The sequence below is a fragment of the Peromyscus leucopus genome, chromosome 5, assembly GCF_004664715.2.
Source record: "Peromyscus leucopus breed LL Stock chromosome 5, UCI_PerLeu_2.1, whole genome shotgun sequence".
Taxonomy (NCBI): domain Eukaryota; kingdom Metazoa; phylum Chordata; class Mammalia; order Rodentia; family Cricetidae; genus Peromyscus; species Peromyscus leucopus.
In genome coordinates this window covers 116,617,395-116,639,355 of record NC_051067.1, presented here as the reverse complement: position 1 = coordinate 116,639,355, position 21,961 = coordinate 116,617,395, and the positions used below count along the sequence as shown (strand labels likewise).

The window sequence follows — 21,961 nt, the reverse complement described above, 5'->3', positions numbered from 1 at the left end:
CCAACAAATGGTTGTTCCCCAGAAATCAGTAAGTGGAAATACTCTGGAGAGAACAATTTGGTGCCTCCTCATGCCTCCTTCTCTCTGAATTCCTTTGTTTATCACACATCTTTCTACTGGAATCTCTTTACTTGAATTCCCTGTGTGGTTTCGTAAAACCCAAACCTACAAACTAAACAAGTTCCATCATCAGCCACCCATTGAAACATTATTTTTCAGACAAAGCAATGATATTAGAAATATGAAAACAAAAGCCACAGAGTGAAGCTGTTGACCTCAGTTTCATGGTATCTACCACTTTTATTTTTCCACGGCTACAAAAGCAAAACAAAGCAGGGGCCCACCAAGCCACGAAGCTTCACAACTATAGTCTCCAGTACTCTCTGAGACAGCCTGATTTTTACCTGGACACTCATGTTGGGGAGATGTTGAGGACTGCGTACAATCACCCAAGTGCACATGGGGGCTGTGGAGGAGAGAGGGAGAGAGACTCTCTCAATGCCCCTTCTACTGAAGTTTTATTTTTCTTAAGGGAAGAATGATATATTTTGGCTCTCAGTTTGAGGGTATAGGCCATCATGACCAGGAAGGCATGGCAGAGTTTGGGGATCTCCAAGCATGTGACAAGGACTCCTCATGTCTCTCATTTACGTTTTTATATTATAACTTTCAAGCATTTGAAATAATTGCAAAATGGTGTTTGAAAGGACTTGATAATGATTTACTACAATCCTAGTTTCTTAAAAACTGCTATAATTTTAATATATATATATATATATATATATATATATATATATAGAGAGAGAGAGAGAGAGAGAGAGAGAGAGACTCTTTTTCCTCTCATACTAAGTCATTTGTCAGGAGTTAGGTACAAAGGGTTATTATTGAGAAAAGAATCCTGAAGGATGAGGGCAACAGCATGAAGAAGGTATCCTGAAAAAACGTCATCATAAGAAGGGGGTTCCAATGTTGTGTTAAGAAATATGGAGGCATTTGGGACATTCATTTTAAATAATATTGTCTAACACTTATCTAGAGTAGCAGAGTTTTCAATATGTTTTCATCAAGTCTCTTTAAAATTAATAACAGGTCCAGAAAAACCAAACATGCCAATACCATTTTCCCATCAAAGAGATGTACACATTAAGAACGGCACAAAAACACTGAACTGCCAAAGGCAGTGCATATAGTATGCACCAGAGCTGAGACTGAACAAAGGTTCCTTTCTTATTTTATAGCCCACGACACCATGAAAGGCAAGTAAACCAAATGCACAAAAGTCAACAATCTTAGACTCAAGGGCAAGAAGGCTAAGAGAAAATGGCAAAAGGATGGATGTAAGCATATAGAGTCTAGAACCTTCACTTCATTCCATCGTCTGTGGACCATTGCCGAGTCTCTGAAGCCTTCATCAGCTCTCACACTCTTCTCCTGATGGTCCTTTCTTCTGTGGTTTCTACTTAAAAATTTAGAATTAAATCTCAGGGGGATGAGAAGAGACACTAGTGGTCATGATAGAGATATGGACTCTTGATAGAAGCTAGCCTTCTTTGGCCTCTATCACTCCTTTCCTTATTTAGTGAGGCATGTCATCCTAGGAAGCCTCAGGAGAGGTAGTGAGAGACGTTACACTGTCTCCATCATGTGGTCTGCACCAACAAACACTGCTCCCATAATGAAGATGCTACCTGTGAAGACTAAGACTTTAATTTCCCTGCACAGAAGGAAACTGAGGTCATGAGAGAATCCAGTATCCCATTCAAGCCTACATCATAGGACCTGAATAAGCATGCACATTCTTTTTTATGACTTCTGAGCTTGAGATTTTGACCACTAAATCAGCATCTTGTCATTTATAAACCACAGTAGACTGTTGTGCACTCTTATCTGTTGTCATTTGGGATATGCTAACACTATGAGAGAATTTGGGGGCTTCAGCCAGCCCATTCTTTTGTCAGATAGTCAGTACTTCAACCCTGACCACGGGGGTCCAAACAATGTTAGATTATTAAGCAAAGACCACCAGGTAAAAACCCTCTTTGAGCCTACCTTTACAGGGACACCACAGATCACAAAAGCTCCACCCTATATTCTGATCGTATGCTCATCAGAAATCTCAAAGCTTACCCTGCCACGGGTCCAGTTAAGAGGCAGATAAGTAAAGAAATCACCTTCAGAAACCCAGTGTGCATACCCATGTAGAGGCCTGCCTGAGGTTGATATTGTATACTTTCCTTGTTCGTTTTCCAGTTAGTCTACTGAGACAGGGCCTCTCATGGAACCTGGAGCTCAGCTAGCTAGTCTAGCTAGCTAAACTGCCAGAGAGACATCTTGTCTTTGCTTCCACATATGCTGGCATTACGGGAGGGCTGCCACAGCCACCTGGATAGATGCTGGGGATCCAAACTCAGGTCCCCCTTCTTGTACTGCAAGTGTTCTACCTACTGAGCCGTTTCCCTAGCTTGTCTTAAAGCTCCACTTCATCTTAATGTCTGAACCTTAGAAGTTTCTACTTAAAATCTTATACTCTTTTTCAGTTATTTACAAATTTACTTCTTGAGTGTGAGGGTGCAAGTGTATGTCAATGGTGTGTGTGCATATGTGTGAACAAGTGCCTGTGTACACCTGTGGTCAGAAATCAGTAGTCAACCTTGGTACACAGTTTCTCAGGGGTTGTCCATCTTATTCTTTGAGACAGCATTTCTCACTTGTACTGAGTCTCACCATTCAGCTAGGCTGGCTCATTAGCAATTGTCAGGAATCTGCCTGCCTCTGTCACCCCAAAGATGAAATTACAAGTGCATGCTACCATGCCTGGTTTCTTATACATGGACTAGAGATCAAACTTAGGACCCTTATGATTGTGTGGCAAATGCTTTATCGACTGTTTGATATATCCCAGCTCTGGTTTGAAAATTATATTCTGTATTAGAATTCCAATGAAGGCTTGTTAGAGTAGATTGTTGGTCCCTTCTTCTGACTCAGTAGGCCAAGCTTCCAGGCCGTGCTGCCAGGCTGTGGACCATGCTCAGAGAACCACCAATACATCTTCATGAGCTAATTCAAGTCCTTCTTGGAATGAAATAGGGTAAGAATTACTAGGTGGTCATTATGTAGATATGAAAATGAAAAGTGCTGTCATCATCTCCCAGGGCAGTTGAGGTTTCTGACCTTGGTCCAGAAGATCTTATTTAGCCATGTTAAATGTAATCTTATTAGATTAGCGTAATTTGTCTAATTTGTCTGTTTCTTTCTTGAATCCCAATTCTTTGATCCAAAACCTTGGCCTGCCTTCATGAATTTCTGTTTTCTGAACATGTTGTCACCAAGCCCATTGCTATCTATGTCCAAATGGCTGATAAAATATTGGATAGGTTGTCACATCCCTGCTAATGGCATTCATAAAAAGCCAATGGAAGATGTCATGCTGGAAATATAGAAATATCTTCTAGACACCTTGAGCTCCTGTGCCTTGAGTGGAAAGCATGAGATCTCCTTGCTTGTGGCTGGTAGCAGTAAGTCCTCTCTCCTACCGTAGTATTGTTGAATACATCAAATCCAGTATATTTTGGATCCATGTCAAGATCCTTTTTCAGGTCTTACCTCCATGTAAGTATGAAAATCCTGGCCCAGCTCAGAATGTCTCTAGCCCAAGTATTATGGATTGAATTTGAAATGTGCCCCCACAGGACCATGTTTTGAGTGTTTGGCTTCCAGCTAATGCTGCCAATTGAAAGGCTGTGGAACATCTAGGATATAAAGCAGGTAAATAGGGATAGGCCCTCATTCTCTCTGTTCCTTGCTTTGTCACAATGTGAACAGCTTGTCTCATGTTCACCGAAACATGAACCGAACTGTCCTGCCATGGCTTCATTGGCATGTTGAATTGAAAAACTCTAAAAATGCAAGTCAAAAGAATTTCTTCTTGTCAGAGACCATGGTCACGGTGATAGGAAAGTAACAAATATGCCATACAATCCTTCTCACTGCCATAAGGGTTGCAAAGCACTACTGTAATAAGTAGTGTCAGTTCTAGCCATGAAGAGGAATGTCCAAGAAAGGTTGCATTCCTTCTAACTGACTTCTCTGAAGATGGAACCCAAGGAGAAAATCAATTGATTTATGGCCAGTGATTATTATAGATAATATTTATCAGGCACTTACTGCATCCAAGGCTAAGTGGTTTATACATATGGTATCATTTACTTTCTATAACGCCCATAAATAATGCCAAGAGATAATGATATTATCCCAGTTTTACAAAGAACAAAATGAGGGCCTGTTGAAGTTCACAATGCCAAGATGTGAGTGATATGAATCCAGAATCTCCATACTTACTTTCTTTGGAAGCTACCACCCAGCATTTCCAGTTACAAAGATTAGACCTCTGTATTTAGCATGTGGAGCACCTGATGTTTACCAAGCAGTATGCTTGCTCTTGGAAGGTTAGAGTAAACACATTCAAAATCCTCTTAGGAACAAATTCCTAAAAGCTCACTCAGTACGATGAGGACTTTTATGCTGCACAGAAGCAGAGTACTTGTATGGCCACCAGAGATGTGCCCAAATAGAATCTAGCTAGAAAGCCAAAACATTGACACCCAAAAGCTTTTATCAAAGAAGTGTTCCAGAGACCCTCTGCCATGACCAAAGATATATTTATCTCCTTCACTTGAATTTTCTCCCTTCTCCATGAGCACGTGGTTTGACTTCCTTGGGGGTTAGGCCAAGGTGTTGGTGTGGATCTAATGTTGATAGTGCTTGTGCTACAGAATGTCTCTCACACAACAAGTGCTCCATAAGTGTGAACCTCATCTACCACCATCATTCTCATAACACAAAGAGGGTATCAAAGGTCAAGTTCACTGGGAAACAGACTCCAAGATTGAGATTTGCATGCATTCTGATAGTAAATGCTCTAGGGAACAATGGTTGGATCATCTGAGGAAAGTTGGATTGGGCAGAGGAGAAGTTAATTTCTGATGTACTACTACAGAGGTCTCTGAATCCATGCAGACTCATGTCCTTTTAGCAGGTCTTAGTCAAGACAAGACCTTGTACTGAACAGTCACGGCTTGAGAGCTGCAGGTAGAGGGTTGGGAGAGGGAGGGAGAAAGGGAGGGTGGGAGGGAGGGAGGGAGAGAGAGAGAGAGAGAGAGAGAGAGAGAGAGAGAGAGAGAGAGAGATATCTTAGACAAGGGGGTTCCCTTCTGCTGAAATTAATTCTTTAGAAGGGGAGGGGGCTGGCTATGAGTTGCCAGTAGCCATTACTCCCAGTAGCAGGACGAATAAAGAATGGGGGTCTTAAAATAACGTTCTGATGACATAGGGCAGAACCCACTACAAGAGCAGTGGTGCAATACCTACTTTGAGGATTTTATTCCCTCATGATCATGGAGCAGCTGTTACTTGTGAATATTTAAGGGCTCCTTTGAGTGGTGGTCCCTGAGATGGAAAGACTTACATGTTCTAATAACTAATTATGGAAAACCTGAAATTAGAATAAGCCATTAATTAAGAATGTGAAGTAGAAAGAGGAAAGGAAAATGAGGAATTAAAGAGATCAAAGAACAAAGAAAGGGGCAGAGACTGAGGACAAAGAAAACAGAAAGGGCTTAGGAGGCAGCACCATCAAAATACTTGCAGGATTTGCACATTTCTGGGGGGTAAAAGTCCATATTAAGTTCATATCCATGTGCTTTCGATATTTCTGTAGGAAGCTAAGGTCCCAGAATGCTCTGGAACATGCAGCATCGAGGAAAACACCTTCAAATTCTAAGTGGAATTTGACAGCCAATGGGTGTCAAGGACTCCAGCATCTAAGACAGCCTCTACCAACTATGAGAGGGACTAAGCAGATCTGTTGTGAGACTCTGACCAAGCAGACACAGCAGAGAAAGTGAGCCGCTCATTATTCTGGTCTTGTCTTACTGATAATACGTTCATCAAAGCACTTAACTCCAACCCAGGTAGAGTCAAAGAAGTAAATGTTTGATTCATTTCATTTCTTAAGAACTGAAGTTTGGGTATCTGTTTGTTACTCCCAGCTGATAGTATAAGCACGCCCAGGAAAATAGGCATTGATTGATCTCAGAAAAATCTTGCTTACATTTTTTTCTCTCTTGGCTTTTTAAGACCCCATTTTGATATCTCAAGACTGTGAAAATCATTTGCTCTTGGAAGGAAAATTACGTGCAAAGCAAGGACACCTTATTTGTAAATTCCAAATAGTTTCTTATGTGAGGACATTCAGAACTGTTCTGAATAAGTCACAGCAAAGAGTAGCCCTCCATCCAATCAGAGGGTGGAAAGAGTGTGTTCTAGAAGGCCAGCTCCTTTCTTCCTACTTCTCTTGACTGTAGTCCTCTTGGGGTCTGGCTCCACATAACTCTGCCTGCCGTCTCTATCCACAATTGCTAAGTAAACAAGCCTTTGCATCCATATGATATATAGGGAATTCACTGATCCATCTGATGTTTTTGCATAGCCTACCATTTTCTTATTAAATAAATGATAGGATTGTTGTCCCACCCAGATCACTTTCTCTATAACATGAACAGTGATGATGGATGCTATTAGCAAAGGATATAACTGTATGAATCCTTTATTGCTACTGTGTCTGAGAAAGGAAATACATTTAGACCATCTGTCTAAATTTGTATTCAAGGCACACTTCAGTAGTATTTTCACCATGTAATAAAATAACCAAAGAGACATATTGAGAATGTAAATATCCAGAGCCAGTTTTCAACAGAAACAGGAAAGCATGGCACAAATAAGCTCCCCTTGATGCCAAGACTAATGTTTTTGATTTGAGGGACTTGGAGTTATTTATCTACTCAACCCCTGGGAGCGGCAGATGGTATTCCTTCCTATGATGGTTGCTGAAAAGGTTAACATCTCTATGTCCCATGTTTTATGCTGACCAAGGCATGAGCTTCAGAAGGCTTCTTGGCAGCAGTTGATAGCACAGAACATTCATTCTCATCCAATTTATATTCAACAGACCCTCTGTGTTTTGGGGGTTGGCTAGGCAATGATGTTACAACATTGACAGTGACATCTGTGCTTCCCTGGAGTTCAGGGCTCAGCAAATAAATGACTACACAGTGTGACAATTCCCTAAGAAGCTGCTACATGAGGGTCATGGCTAACATGGAGAAAGTAGCTATCAATTTGTCCCATTGGGATTGGGTGTTTCTCGAAGGAAAGAATGGGATGGGCACGCTTTTTGCTTCCATTCTTCAAACCCTCCAGCCCTAGCCGACCTCTCGATGGAGAGGAAAAAGGTTCAGAGTAACCCCAGCTTGATTTTTCCATAAACCCAGGGCACAAGGAGGCCCAAATAGAAACGGTTCACTTTTGCTGTACGAGGGCAGTTACTTCCCAAGACATTGTGACCAAATACCTGACTTAGGAGGAGAAATGTTTCAGTTTGGCTAACATTTGCAGACAATGCAGTCCCTAGTTCCTTGCTCCATTGATTCTGAGCAAGTGGAGAAACAGGTTAGCCTGGTGGCAGGAGCATGGAGAAGGAGGCTGTTCACTTCATGGTATGCAAGAAGCAGGGCAGCAAGAAACTAGGGACTAAGAACATAATGTCCAAGAGACCTCTACTTTTCCCATCTGGGTCCCACCCACTGAAGCTTCTAGAACCTCCCAAAACAGTGCTAGCAGCTGGGGGCCAAGTGTTCAGTACATGAGCCTATGAGGGACATTTCAAACTCAAACCCTAGCCCTAAAGAACTGAATTTCAAATGTTGTTTCATTAATATTTAGGTGTCATTAGCCTAAAAAGACAGCAGGATCATGATGCACCTGCCTTCTCCACAGATAATTAGCAACTCTAGAAGTCTGTCTTTCAAAAAAAAAAAAAAAAAAAAATGCTTAGCACAGGGTGCATCAAAGGCTTGCAAACAATGCTTCTTCAACTGGAGACTCAAACAGGAAAACATCTGAGAATTTCTAGCTTTTCCCTTTCTTTTCCTCTCTTTGTTAACAGAATTATCCCTCAGCTCTGCTTGGCTCACAGCCTCGGGTGTCTACTGGTATAATGGGGAGTGGGAGAACCAAGTAAATCAAAGACTTCCTGCATTGACTTCTTTGGAAAGGGCAAAGATTTACCCCTGGGAAGTGGAAGGGGAAAGGTGAGTAAAGATAAATATAAAAGACCAGACAGCAAGAACAGAGTTTAAAATCCAGGCGAGGGGCTGGGGAGACAGCTTGGTTGGTAAACTACTTGCCACATAAGCATAAGTGCCTTAACTCAGATCCCTAACCCATGTGGAGCGCTGAGCACAACCATCCATCTTTGTAATGGCAGCATTGAGGAGGCAGACACGAGGGGCATGAGGCTGGCTGGCTAGCCAGGCTAGCTGAATTGGGGAACTCTTTGTCAATATGGCAACCTGTCTCAAAATAAATAAACAAATGAATGACTGAATAAATAAATAAATAAATGTGGTGGAGAAGAAGAGAGGAAGATCCTGCACCAAGCTCTTCTATCCATGAGTATTCATGAGAACACATACAGGAAAGTGATGGGGTGGGAATGATGGGGGTAGGGGTAGCAGGGGGAGTGGGGAAGAAGAAGAGGATGAGGGAGGAGAGTGTAAAGACAGCAAAGATAATATGAAGAACACAGGAGACATTTGGGGATGTCAACAGCAAAGCACTATTTTCAAGACCTTTCTCTGTCGCTCTAATGGATCCAGTTTCTCGTTTTCTAGAGAATGCTGGATTGACACAGCTTTCAGTTGCCTAAGAAGTGAAGCAAGCCCAGCTATGCTGGAGAAAGGGAAGAGTCTGACTAGGGAAAGAAGAGCAAGCCCTGCAAGGAAGGAGCCAAGCTGCTGGCTGCCAGCACAGGCCTTGCAGCGTGGAGGAGGCAGGAAGTGACTCTGGCCTTTGCTACTTAGTTCCTAGCATCCCAGAGGTGCTGGCTGTTCCTCTGGTCACATCAAGGAGGCCCTCAAAACTGAAGCTGCTGTTTCAGGATGTGCGGAGGATGCATCGGTGCCTGCATGAAGCATCTCCAAATCCGACTGAGAGGTTGAGTCAGAGTGTATGACAAAATCCCCAAATGGAACAATTTCAGTGAGTTTTGCTGGGAGGATAAGAAGAATCCAATTACAAAATCACTCAGACCAATCATGGGAACGGTGGGCTTAATAGCTCTCCATTAGCTGACTGAACAAGAGGTAGCACAGATAAATGAGAAAGCAATTCTCTTTGATCCTAGGCAAGGCCTGGTTTTCTTCTCCCACCAGAGATGATGACTAACTGTTTTGGGCGGAAAGAGGGAGCTACAGAAACTGTAGTGAGAGAATCTCATGAGAGTTCCCACAAATCCCAGGCCACAAACTACCTGCATGGGGTGGGGCACTGCCCATTGTATATCAGTTTCCTTGAAGGATAGCTGTATCTTCTGAGGGAAAAAAAAAAACAAAAAACCCAACCTTACTTTGAGGGAAAAATGGGCCCAAGAATCTAGGTTCAAATGAAGACAGCAATGATGTATCAATGTTGTATATGCTACCAATCAAACTGTTTTCCCACTCCAGGGGCTCGTGTCTAGGACAGGGCAGTGAAGCACAGGTGTATAAAGAGGGGTAGAACAGGATGGAGTGCTGGAGACAGACACACTCTGTCTTAAATCTATACTCTCAGTCTTATTATCTGCGTGATTATTATTTATTTATCGTGTAGTGCTAAGGTTCAAACTCAAGGTCTTGTACATGCTAAGCAAGCATTCTACCACTGACCTACATCCCTAGCTCAGATCCTAAACAAATTCATTCACCTGTCTGATCTCATTTCTTCATCTGGTGTTACAAAGAAATGATTCCTAAAGGTTTTTTTTAATGATATTAATAATAATATAATAATATGACTAATATATGATTGAAATAAAGGAAATGATGATAGCATTCTTATATTGTTTTCAAACAGTGAGAATATGACTCTGGGAAGAGTGGACACAAAATAGGTGTATAATCTGGATGCTTTAGGGGCAAAGGGGGCAAAACAGGGTGACAGGAAAGAGTCATAATTAAAAGGACACCACAAGAAAACTCCATTTCTGAGCACCCATACAGCACCCCATAGGAAACACATTCAACTGTCTGGAGATTGAGGAGTGGGGGCTGGGGGCTGATGCATACATAGGAAGACAGGGATATATAGTTTCTTTCCAAATTCTGTTCCTGATACACAGGCATTGAGGGATGCCTGAGTGAGTCCTCCCAGAATAACAGTTATCAGAGGCAGCCCCCTGGGTTCTCTCGACAGCCCTGGCTTCCAGCACATGGTGGAGACAGAGGTCAATAGGGAGAAAATTACAGAGCATCCTCAGAAGTCAGAGCCCCACATTTCACAGCCCAGAGAAGGTAGTTATTAGAGAGCGGGGAAGTAACTTCAGGTTCCAAGGTAACACAGTGTGTTAAGAAGAAATAAAACTCTCTGAAAACACTTCCACTGGGGCTTGTTCAGTCCTTACTCAAAGACCTGCCAGCTGCAGGTTTTAGAAGAGATGACCTTTCTTGTTTGGGAAAAATGCTAGATAGATTGAGTGTGTTACTGGTTATGTTACAATAGCTGTATTTATCACCGTCAGAGTCAATCATTTATTTGTCTATCCTGTGAATATTTATTGGATGTCTGTCTATATTAACCAAGTCCATATTGGGTATATGATTGGTAATGTTAGAATTTTCAAGATTACCAAAGAGGTATGAAGACTTAATCCTATATCATTTAATAAGTTTGAAATAAGAATTGTAAGAGCCTAAAATGGAATGAATAGGGTTGCCATTCCAGTCCTCTGCCTGGTTCTACCAACCTTTTCTAACTGGGCATGGTGGCATGTACCTGCAATCTCAATCATCGTCTCTTTTTAAAATTAGTTGTACACACACACACACACACACACACACACACACACACACACACACACCCCACGCTCAGTTTGCATATCCTTTGGGGTTCTTGTTCCTATCTTCTGATCACTGCTCTCTACTGATTTTGGAGTATCTATTCCCCTTTCCACTCTACACAAACACACACACACACACACACACACACACACACACACACACACACACACACACATAAGGATACACACAAATAGACATGCATACAACCATGCCTGCATGCCCGCGCTCTCCCCCTCCTCTCTCTCTCTCTCTCTCTCTCTCTCTCTCTCTCTCTCTCTCTCTCACACACACACACACACACACACACACACACACTCCAAGTGAGCTGTTAATCACATAGTCCTACTATTTTAGGCCAATGTGGGAGGGATCAAGACATAAATACAGACAGTCTAAGTTCTTTATTCCTTTGGGGACTAGGGAGAGAGAGAGAGAGAGATTTAGAGGCTGCTAAGCAATGACCAATCAGATTCTTTCCTCGCTGCTTGAGAAATCAGAAGAAAAACATCTTTTGTTGTACTGGGGCTTACTAAAAACTTGTACAAGTCAGCCGAATCTAGAGGTTGACATCTCTGTCAGTCTCAAGATGGAAAGTCATGGCAGGAGCTTGCTCAGGAGAAAGGAGACTATGAAAAGATAAGAGGGAAGACAGCAGAGCCCAGTTAGCAAGGGCCCATCACAACCATCAGCACAAACAAGACACAAAGACACAGGTCAGGGAAGAACAGGCTGCTCTTCCCTCTGAAGACTTGGCTTCAGGTCCTGGCACACTGTAGGAGCCTAATATCTCTGGATTCTATTTCTGCTCTTCCTTCAGGAATTAATCTTGGTGCTTCCTTCCTGGGCTACTCTTGATGTCAGGATATTGTAACCTTTGGGGGAGACATGCAGTGTCTGAATGATGGGCCAGAAAACCTTATGAGGGGCCAGGGAAGCAGCTCAGTGATTAAGCTTGCACTTGTAGAGTATACACAAGGTTCCAGGGTCTATCCCTAGCACTATACACAGAGTGTTATGGAGGACTGGGGGACTTCCTAATGTATTTCTTTGCATTGTTTCCATACCAATAATGTCTTTGGAACACATAATATGTACCTCAGAAAAATCATTAATTCAACAAATATTACATACATCAATATCACTGCTAGGAACTTGTATCTATTTGTGTGTGTGTGTGTGTGTGTGTGTGTGTGTGTGTGTGTGTGTGATTGTATTTGTGGGTACATTGTGGGTGGGGTGTGAGAACATGTGTAAGTGCATTTGTGGCTAGATATCCACACCCATGCTTCTGTGTGTGGCAACCAGAAGTCAACCTTGGGTAGCAGTCCCCAAGAGTTGTCCACTTTGTTTTGTGTTTCTTTGTTGTTTTGTTGTTTGAGGCAGTCTCTCACTAGGATTCCAGGCTCATCAAGTAAGCTACAGTGGCTGGCCATCGAGCCTTGAGATCTATGTGTCTTTACCTTCTCATTGCTGAGATTGCCAAGTGTGCACCACCACATTTAGCTTTTTATGTGGGAGCTGGGGACTGAATTCAGATCCTCAGACTTGGGCTTGCCAGCACTTTACCAAATGAACTATCCCCACCCCCCCATTATCTATTATTATACCCATATTGCATATGAACAAATTGAGACCTTAAAGAAGCCCACCATTATCCCATAGTTATACAAGTCTCTAAGATTATTGGAAGCAGGACTTACATCCATGCCCACTTCACTTCAAATATAGAATATTTTATAATCAAAGGTTTGCACGCAGTGACATTCTAAGATATGAATCATTATGCTTCCCCCGAATAAGGGATAATTATCTTGCATTGAACTCTGGGGACCACACTCAATTAGAGAAGTTGAGAGTAACAAGCCTCAATGCTTTAGCTTGCTACTGGGGTTTTGTTGGGGAATGTACTGTTTGGCATGCCCTGCTCCCAGACAGTGCTGAGGATGAAACTAGATGAAGAGTCAGGGGTCACTGGCAGAAGAAGATTAAAAGCAGAAGCTGACTGCATGCACTTATGAAGAAAATATCACTTCCAGAGATGAAGCATTCCCTTTTATGGGAGCATCAACGCTGTCTCCTGAGCCTTCAAACATAAAACTCACTCATTTCAATGCCATGACTCCAACCAATTTCCTGTATGAGATCACACACAGAGGAACTAATTTGAGATTACATGCCTGCTGCCCTTTCCTACGAAGAGTCTCTTCTGGCTTCTAATTAAACTTTTTCTTCTACAACAAATGCCAAGATGTCAAAAGGATCCATTTTAGGAAAGAGAAGTGCTAGGAACTTGGGGGTACAATTTCTCTGTGCCTGGGTGAGCTTTGTTGTTAGCATTGGATGTCATTGGTCCACCCAAAGGCCATGGAATTTGGAATCCTTTGAATTACAGTGAACCAAACTCCTAAGGATGGATTATCCACGCATATTCAACTGTCAGAGAATCCCTACCACTCCCCATGGATGGCTATGTAAAGGCTGGTGTGATGGTAGTCATAGAGCAAGCCAGTTCTATTCCCAACCCTAGGAATAAGGATTAAAATCCAATTTCCTGCTCCTTGCCGCCAACATGGTTCAGAACCAGGAGACATCAATTCAAACGTGAGAGACTCAGGAAGGAAAATGACCTTTATTGAATACCTATTATGGGCAAGATGTGTTGAGAGCTGTTGTGGTTTGAATATGAAATGTCTCCCCCAAAGGCTCATGTGTTTGAGCACTTGGTCCCAGTAGGTGGAGCCTTGAAGGAAAAGAATGGGTGGGGCACTAGGGGTGGGCCTTGAGGTTTTATATCATGGCCTCACTTCCTGTTCATTCTGTCTTTGCTCGCTGTCAATGCAACATGACCAGCTGGCTTCCTGAGCCTACCACCATGCATTCCTCACCACCATGGAAGGTCTCCTACCAAACAGTAAACCAGAAAAAAAACATTTCTTCTTTAATTTGCTTGTTGTTAGGTATCTTATCACAGCTTTCTTATACTTGCTTTCCTACCAAAGAGTGTTGACCAACCATCACTTTCTAAAGGGTGAATGAATGAACTGATAATTTCTCCCTCAAACCCAGAGCCTTATGGATGTTATGCAAGTGCTCTTTCACTGAGCTACATCCATAGTTCAGAACAAACTCTTTCTGTGTGGACTCATTGGCCTTTCCAGTTCTTTCTTCAGGTACTTTCTTTTGCTCCCGAACTATTTTCAATTTCATAACTTTGACTCCCAGAATGTTTAGACATAACTGCTACCAAAACATAATCACAATTACGACATTAGTAACTTTAGCAAGTTACAACATTCCAAATAGCATTGTTAAGCTAATTGCAATTTAATTTATTTTTATTTTAGTGAAACTATTTCCACTTGGATGACTCCTACTTTACATAAAATATTACTACTCATTTTAATTCCTCGGTCTTGTTTACCCTCCACTATAAATTTTTCCAGTTACTGCTCCTGTTATTGGGACTATGCTTTGATGGCCATTGCTGTTTTTTTTTTAATCATAATGAAAAATGAAGAGGAAGGGAGGAATATGTGTGATAGAGGTGGGGGGGGGAGGAGAAAGGAACAGCCTAGTGTGTCCCTATTGAATTGAGATCAAAACAGTCTCAAAGGGACAAGATGGCTCCCTATAAACAGTCAGTTAAAAATTATGGGGGTTAAAGCTGCAATAGAAGAGCCACCATGTTACAGGTTAAATCTTAAATGTCTCCTATAGGCTCATGTGTTTTCATATGTGGTCTCCAGCTGGTGGGTTATTTAGGGAAGTTGTGGAACTTTGGGGGTCTGCACTTGGCTGATGGAGGTGTGTCACTGAGGGTAAGTTTTTCAGGACTATAACCTGACATTGTTTCTAAGCTCTCTGCTTCCTGACCTACACTATGCGAGGCAGCAGCAGCTGCAAGCTCCCACCACTATGAGCTGAGCCTCTCCAGCTGGCATGCCCTTCTTGCCGTGATGGACTGTTTCTCCAAACTCTGATCCAAAATAAACTTTGCTTCCTTTAAATTGCTTTTTCGGACATTTGGTCACAGTGATGAGGAGAGATACATGCCATTTTTTGTGGTCCTACCTGTCCAAGTTGCTGGGAGGCCGGGATGTCTAAACTAGGTATGATAGCACATATTTAAACTTTGGAAGGCTGAAGCAGAAGGATTGCAAGTTCCGGTCCAGCCTGGGATGCTTAGTGAGACCTTGTCTCAAGACAGAGCAAAACAAAATGACCAAAGAATTTCCATTCTAGTATTGGGTAAGCAGGAACCATCATTGTCCCCAGCCCTGGCTAGCAAGGATATAGGTAAGGAGCAAACAGAAGCTTCAGGAGATGAGAATGACCCCTGAGCTAGGAGCTGTGTCAGGTTCATTACCAAAGGAGACTTAGTTACGACTCAGCACAGAGCCACCCTTCTCATGTCAAACCCTGCTACTTTCACTCAACAGAGAGTGATTCAGAATACCATAGCCCAGTTTCCATGTCAGAGCATCTTCTGAGTTGGGCACTTAGGGTTCTCTCAGCATAATTTCTCGGTTTTATGAACAGCTGTGTCATCGAACCTCACGGACTCCATTTGCTTACTTGAACAAACCCAGAGCATGCCATTGGCCGCATTTCATCCCATCAGCCTCATTAGTGACACTTTAATGCTATACTGATTTAGGACATCTTGTCCTCAAGTTGTCAGTGTTTCCAAAGGTGGCCAGTTAATCAAAGGAAGCAAAGGAAAGAACTCCACTATTTTGAGTGGTTCCAAGGTTTAATCAGCATGAATGTTCTTTATCGACAGCCCGAGTAACTTTATCCTCAAGGTATCTTATACCTCAGAAGCTTAGAGGAAACGGAAGTGAAACAAATACAAATGTCCGTCTAGGGGGCAGACAGTATACAATTTTGAGTCTTATCAGTTCTATTTGGAATGGTGTTTTCTCTGTGTTACCCATTCCTGGGTCTGCCTGCCCTCCTGCCCCATTCTTCATTATTATGATTTCCTATTATCTGGCACCTAAATGTGAAGAATTCAGGAGCAATATAGACTTGGACTTTTTATATCTCTTTTCTACTTGGAAGTCTGAAGTCCTGACAAGTCTTCTTTAAAAGAGAGTCAGTGACACTGACCTTGTTGACCTATACATGCACTCAATTTCTGGCTCATAATAACCGTTCAGTGAGCATACATTCTTCCCCTGTCTCCTACATACCCTTATGACATATTAGAATTCTGCCCATCTGCTGGCTTGCTTCTGGTGTGGCCTGCCCTCGGCCCATTTTTAGATCAGCCAATGGGGCCATGACAAGCTAGAACCATTTTTCATCCAATTGGTCTCCTTCCAGCAGTTTCATATGGCCTCTTGCTGTAAATCACTCTGGGAAAATAAATGTCCCCAATCCATTAGCGACTTTCCGTCACAAGCCAATTTGAGCCACAAACTAGACAAGGCTTGTTAATGGCCACTTAAATACATTCCTACAGCCCAACCTGGAGACCTTCAGCCCGCCTCAGACCTTACCAGCTCCTTTTCAAAAGACATGATGGCAACAAGTTCACACGTCATCAGACCCTTGTCAGGTAGGATACCCTAGTTTGTCCAGAATCCTTCCAGTTTGCTGCTGCTATCCCAGTGTAATTATCAATCATTTTACTTTCAAAACCATTCTGATAAGACTCTGTAAGGTAATGATGTGATGTAAGCCAAAATTAATAGCTTAGACAGTAAGTCATTTATTAACCATTAATTGTATATATAGGTCTTGTGTGTTTTACCTCGTTTCAACTTCCCTACAGTACTAATAAAGGGGGGCATCACAATTATCCCCATTTTACAAACCAGTCCCAGTTTAGGTTTAGGGTAGCTAATCAGCAATGCTAACCAAGGAGTGAGATTGTACTTCATCTAGATCCCTCCTGTGAATGTTGGCTACTCGTAATTTCCTGGAGAACTGTGATCCATTGTATGAGAACCTCTGCTTAAGAGATTCCACACTCCCATTAGCAGCCCAGCCAGTGACCAAAAGGCTTACCCTATTTCTTGCTCTTAGGAGGAGCTGACTCTGCAGAGGGAGCCAATGGAGACCCTACCCTTGTTTAGCTCTCTCGGCCCTGGCCTGCTTGTATTGCTCTCTTTGCCCTGAAAGGTCTTCCTCAGTAAACAGCTTGCAAAAGGCTCTCCGTACCAGTCTCTGGTTCCAAGGAGCCTGGTCCATGCTATCCAGTTAGCAAGGAAGAAGCTGAGCTGGAACTCAGGTTTGGCCGTCTTGATACCTCTACAGCCATCATCTTAACGTCCAAGTTTTGAAGATGAACCCTGGGAAGCTTGGAGAAAATGAGACAAGCTCACCAAGGTCACACAGAAGGAAGAGCAGAAGCTCAAGCATATGCCCAGGTCCACCTTTCTTCAAAGGACACACATGCGTTCTCTCTCTCTCTCTCTCTCTCTCTCTCTCTCTCTCTCTCTCTCTCTCTCTCTCTCTCTCTCATACATACTCATACACAATCACACACACACACATACTCATACACAATCACACACACACACACATACTCATACACAATCACACACACACACATACTCATACACAATCTCACACACACACACACACACACACACACACACACACACACACACACATTTGCTGGTTGGGCACTTAAACCTACTCTTACATAGACCACTCAATGAAGGACTTGTGAAATGGATCTCCCATGAATTGACTTTTTTTTTTTAGAGGGCAGAAGCCTCTGTCTTTCCAACCCTATAGTAACAAGCAGTGGCTCTCCCTAAGCTGCACTTGAACACATCTTTAATTTCCAGGAAAACCAACCATGTTGCTCTGGCAATAGCCAGAAAGTATCCCCTTAACCACACCTAAGAAGAACAATGGACCGTATTTATTAAAGAAACAAAGGACACAACCATACATGCCATGGTCTAGAGAGGCAAATCACATCTCCTGTGGTATTTCTGAGGGTCACAAAATGGAACAAAAGGGCAAGTGTTGAAGCCCAGAGGACACACAAATATACATCCTCACTACTGTTTGTGTGACATTTTTGACAAATCACACAATGTCCCCAATGCCCAATTTGTTCTGTAAGAAAAATGCCTGCCCAACCAATCAGTGAATTAGAGGGTAAATGAAATAAAATACTCCTTTCTTCCTGCTTTTTCTTATCCACTTTTATAATTATAGACTCGCCAACTTGAGCCCTTGTCCCAGGTCTGAGTAATACTAGTTCAGATGCGCTATGCTTTGTTTCCAAGCAAAAAGAACATCCTATTTGATGATAAAAAGGTTTCCATTAAAAACAGAAAGCAGATAAAAGGGGGACCTTCAGCCACAAGGCCTCAGTTGATTCATAAAAACATGGGATGAGTCATGTTGCCTCTCAAGGCAGAAACTTATAATCAATGGGCCTCTTTGGCTAGCCAATCCCAGCCCAGCGGAGGATGACAGACCCAGCAGGCCATCTCCACAAGCTATTCCAATGCGGCCTTGCAAACTGATTAATTCTGCTTCTCACTTGGTGAAAGGGAAAAAATCAATCTGAAGCTCTTTGCCATACTATATTCCTAGTACAGACCAGGTCTGTGTGGCTTTCTGAATAAGCAGGGCTTCTGTAGTAGTGTGTGTGTGTGTGTGTGTGTGTGTGTGTGTGTGTGTGTGTGTGTGTGTACATACATGCAAATGTGCATGTGTTCATGTGTGTGTGTGTGTGTGTGTGTGTGTGTGTGTGTGTACATGTGTGTGGCTGCATTCAAGAGCAGGTCTGTATGTCAATCTCTGAAAATCACCTCCTCATTTTCATCTTGAGATTACTTCAAAATGTCCCTGCTCCTGCAGGCATTTTCTTGTTGTTAGCACAGGGCTACTGAATGCAGAAGCTGGGGAACACAGATGTACACATACTGCAACTAAAGCTCTTTTCTTGAAATTGTGGCCCCAATAGTTATTCTCTGAATATGGCTTTGAATCCTAGGCCTCAATCTTCAGTGTGAATTAAAGTTCATAAATACACACACATACACTTGTGTATATTGTGTGTCCATAGGTGCATCATATTTTTGATGAGGTCATTAAGGAAGGGGAGTTATTCATACATGTTTTTAATTATATTAGGTAGATGGCCTTCCATCAACGAGTATAGAAAAATGATGACTCCACGACCCTCCTCCAATCTACCCCCTCAATCCATTCACCCATCGCCACTTACTTAGAATATGCACTGTGCCAACTCTGTTGGATGCTGGTGGTTTATTGATGAAGGGGGCAGGTAATACCTCTACCTGCTGGGATCAATCACCTTGGCTTCCTAAGAGTTAATGAAAAGAACTGCACCAGATCCCCAGATTGGCCAGAAGCTTCTCTTAGCTTGAATTCATCTCCTCACCTGAGAAACCTCCAAACAGTGTTTAAAGTCAAGTAGGATCAGCATCATGTATGAAGAGCTAACCATGGATCACTGCTCCCTGCTCCCAGCAGCTGCCTCCCAATCTGGCAAATAAAACCCACCTGCTGTCAAGGTGGTGAAGGGGCCAAAGGGAGCTCTTTGCATTTTTCTTGCCCTTAGATCAAGTTGCAGATCCCGGCTTTCTTTCCGTATCTGTCCTAGGGAGGTTTGAGTCAGCTGCTATTTCTATGAACTAGGGACATCAGGGGCTTAGGAAATCCATCCAACAACCCTTGTTAAGAATCGTGGTTACTACAGAACGCTGAGCCTAGTGAGCGGCTCCCCACTCCACTTGACTTCAGGGGCATGGCGGTTTGTGCCCCCAAGGAGAGAACAGCTTTCACACTTACACACTGCGGGGAATCACAACTGGTCTAGTCACATCTCCCCAGGAGGAATGGGAATAGAGGGTCTCTTAAAAGTGTGGGCTCCTTCTGAGAGCAGCTCAGGAGTTCCTGAAGAACACGATCTGGTTTTCCCAGCTACTCGGAAAGGCATAAGATGCAGTGGGGGAGAGAGGGTGGGATACATCCCTGGCCTCGCCTTTCAACCAGCTTAGGTTGGGTGATTTAACTCTCTTGAGTTAAATCTCAGCTCCTGTTTTCAAGTAAGTCCGGGGAAAGAAATGCACAAGGGTGAGGGTGGCGGCACCCAGTCCTGCACCCTGTCCTCAGCCCCATCTGAATGCACAGAGGTGAAAAGAGAGATCGAGTGTCAAGTCCCAGCCAGGTCACTTACTGGCAGCGGAGTGATCTTGGCAGATCACTCATTCCCTCTGAGGCTCCCTTTTCTCACCTCTAAAGCTGGGCACCTGGCTTACTGGGGCTCAGGAAGTAGTAAATGGGATCGCATATGTAAACTCCAAAAAACGGCACCGGGAACATTACGAATACGGCAATTGCTATTTTTCAAACCACGTAAACGATCAATTCCCATCCTTACATCCTTCCCAGTGTTGCAGCTGAGTTGTCCTACAAGAGGGGCACGATGCAGTCTTCCTGACTTCAAGTCCTGGGAACCACTATCCTTCCTGTCACCCTATATCTGCTGTGGGGAGAAGGGCCACCTCTGAGCATCCTCCCCAGGCTCCACTGGCTTGGGCTGGGAGTCGGGGAGCTCTGAGAACCAAGTATGGGTGTAGAGAGGGCGCCCGCTGCCTGTGGGTACTAGGTACCTGGGCAGCATCCCCAACCTAGGCTCTCCCACCCACTCCCGGAGCGCCCAGCGCGCAAAAGAGAAAAACGAGAAAGTCGTGGATACTGGACCAGGCTTTGACGCGGATCTTGAGCTCGCCGTCCTGTGGCTCTGGCATGGCCTTTCTGGAGAGCCTCAGCTTGTTGAGCCCGCCGAAGCCGGCCAACACCACAGCGCGCATCTCCTGGGCATCCCCAAGGCGGTGGGAGCTGTCGCTGCCCTCAGCAGGCTCCTTGCTGGTCTCCTTCTCGATCATCTGCTCCGTCTCCTCCGCCTTCTCTACGCCTTCCTTGGCCATGGCGCGCTAGGGGTCGCGGGGCGCACAGGCAGCCGCTATGAGGAGGGTCGGGGCTTCTCTCCCGCGGGCTCCTCCTGTTGAATGCAGGATGCTCTTCAGTGCAATGGCTGCAACCTCTGCGAGCGGAGCCGCGGTCCACCGCCTCCGCCGTAATCCTCAGAGGAGCCGCGCCCTCGCGCCCCACCTCCCCCACGCCCTCACATTTCCTCCTGCTTCAAATCAAACCTCAAGTCCAGCTTTTGTGCGGATCCCAAATCAGGTTTTGGTCGCAACATTCAAAACGGATTTCCCCCCAAGACTCTTGAATAAAACACACCAGGAGCGGCTGCCTGGACACCCCAACCCAAGTATTGGGCTCAATACTTGGGTATATACGGCACAGACTCTGGCGCCTTGAAATGGACAGAGATGAATGTCTGGGCCTGGAGGATGCTGCCGCGAGACAAGGTTGCCTCCTCTCCCGCGGGTAGGCAGGGGTGGGCGGGACAGCCGGGAAATTGGGCTGTTTACCATCTGCTGGTTCTGAGTGGAACCGCAGGGAGGTGCGGGAAGTTAGAGATCCCTCCCAACCAGGGCTCTGAAGGGCCAGGTTCCAGTCTTTTCCCTCTGGACCCCTTGTCATGCGAGATGCTCTTCCTGGGCTTCTCCTGAGGCTTCCTTATGACAGTTAGTTCCTAGGACCTATGCTTTTTTTGAGCAAAGAGGCTCCAGAAAAATTCGGTCCCAGAATAGATCTGGTTCTTGCTGGGATAGAAGAATAAGAACCTCCAGGAGAACACACACACACACACACACACACACACACACACACACACACACACACACACACAGTCTTTTGTTTTGAAAGTTTATAGAAAAATGTGTACTTTCTCCAGCAGGGTGTGGCGACATGTCTGCATAGTCCCAGCACTCACGAAATTGAGATAGGAGGGAAACCCTGTCTAAATGAGCTTAAAGGAGTAAAGCATTAATTGCCAGGCAACCGAGGTCCAACGTCTTTAATTCCAGCATCTGGGAGGTAGAGACAAGGTGGGTCTCTGTGAGTCTAAGGACAGCTTGGTCTACATAGTGAGCAGACTGGCCAGGGCTACATAG

General features: G+C 43.9%; 1 protein-coding gene across 1 annotated transcript in view; it reads right to left on the bottom strand.

Moving 5' to 3' along the window:
* Vat1l (vesicle amine transport 1 like) overlaps positions 1-21,033 on the bottom strand; it is a 162,506-nt gene extending 141,473 nt beyond the window's left edge. The window contains exon 1 of the mRNA XM_028862516.2: positions 20,640-21,033. Within this exon, the coding sequence (XP_028718349.1) occupies positions 20,640-20,866 (227 nt within the window). The 5' untranslated portion in view covers positions 20,867-21,033. The remainder of the gene's footprint in view (positions 1-20,639) is intronic.
* Between the last annotated feature and the right edge of the window lie 928 nt (positions 21,034-21,961).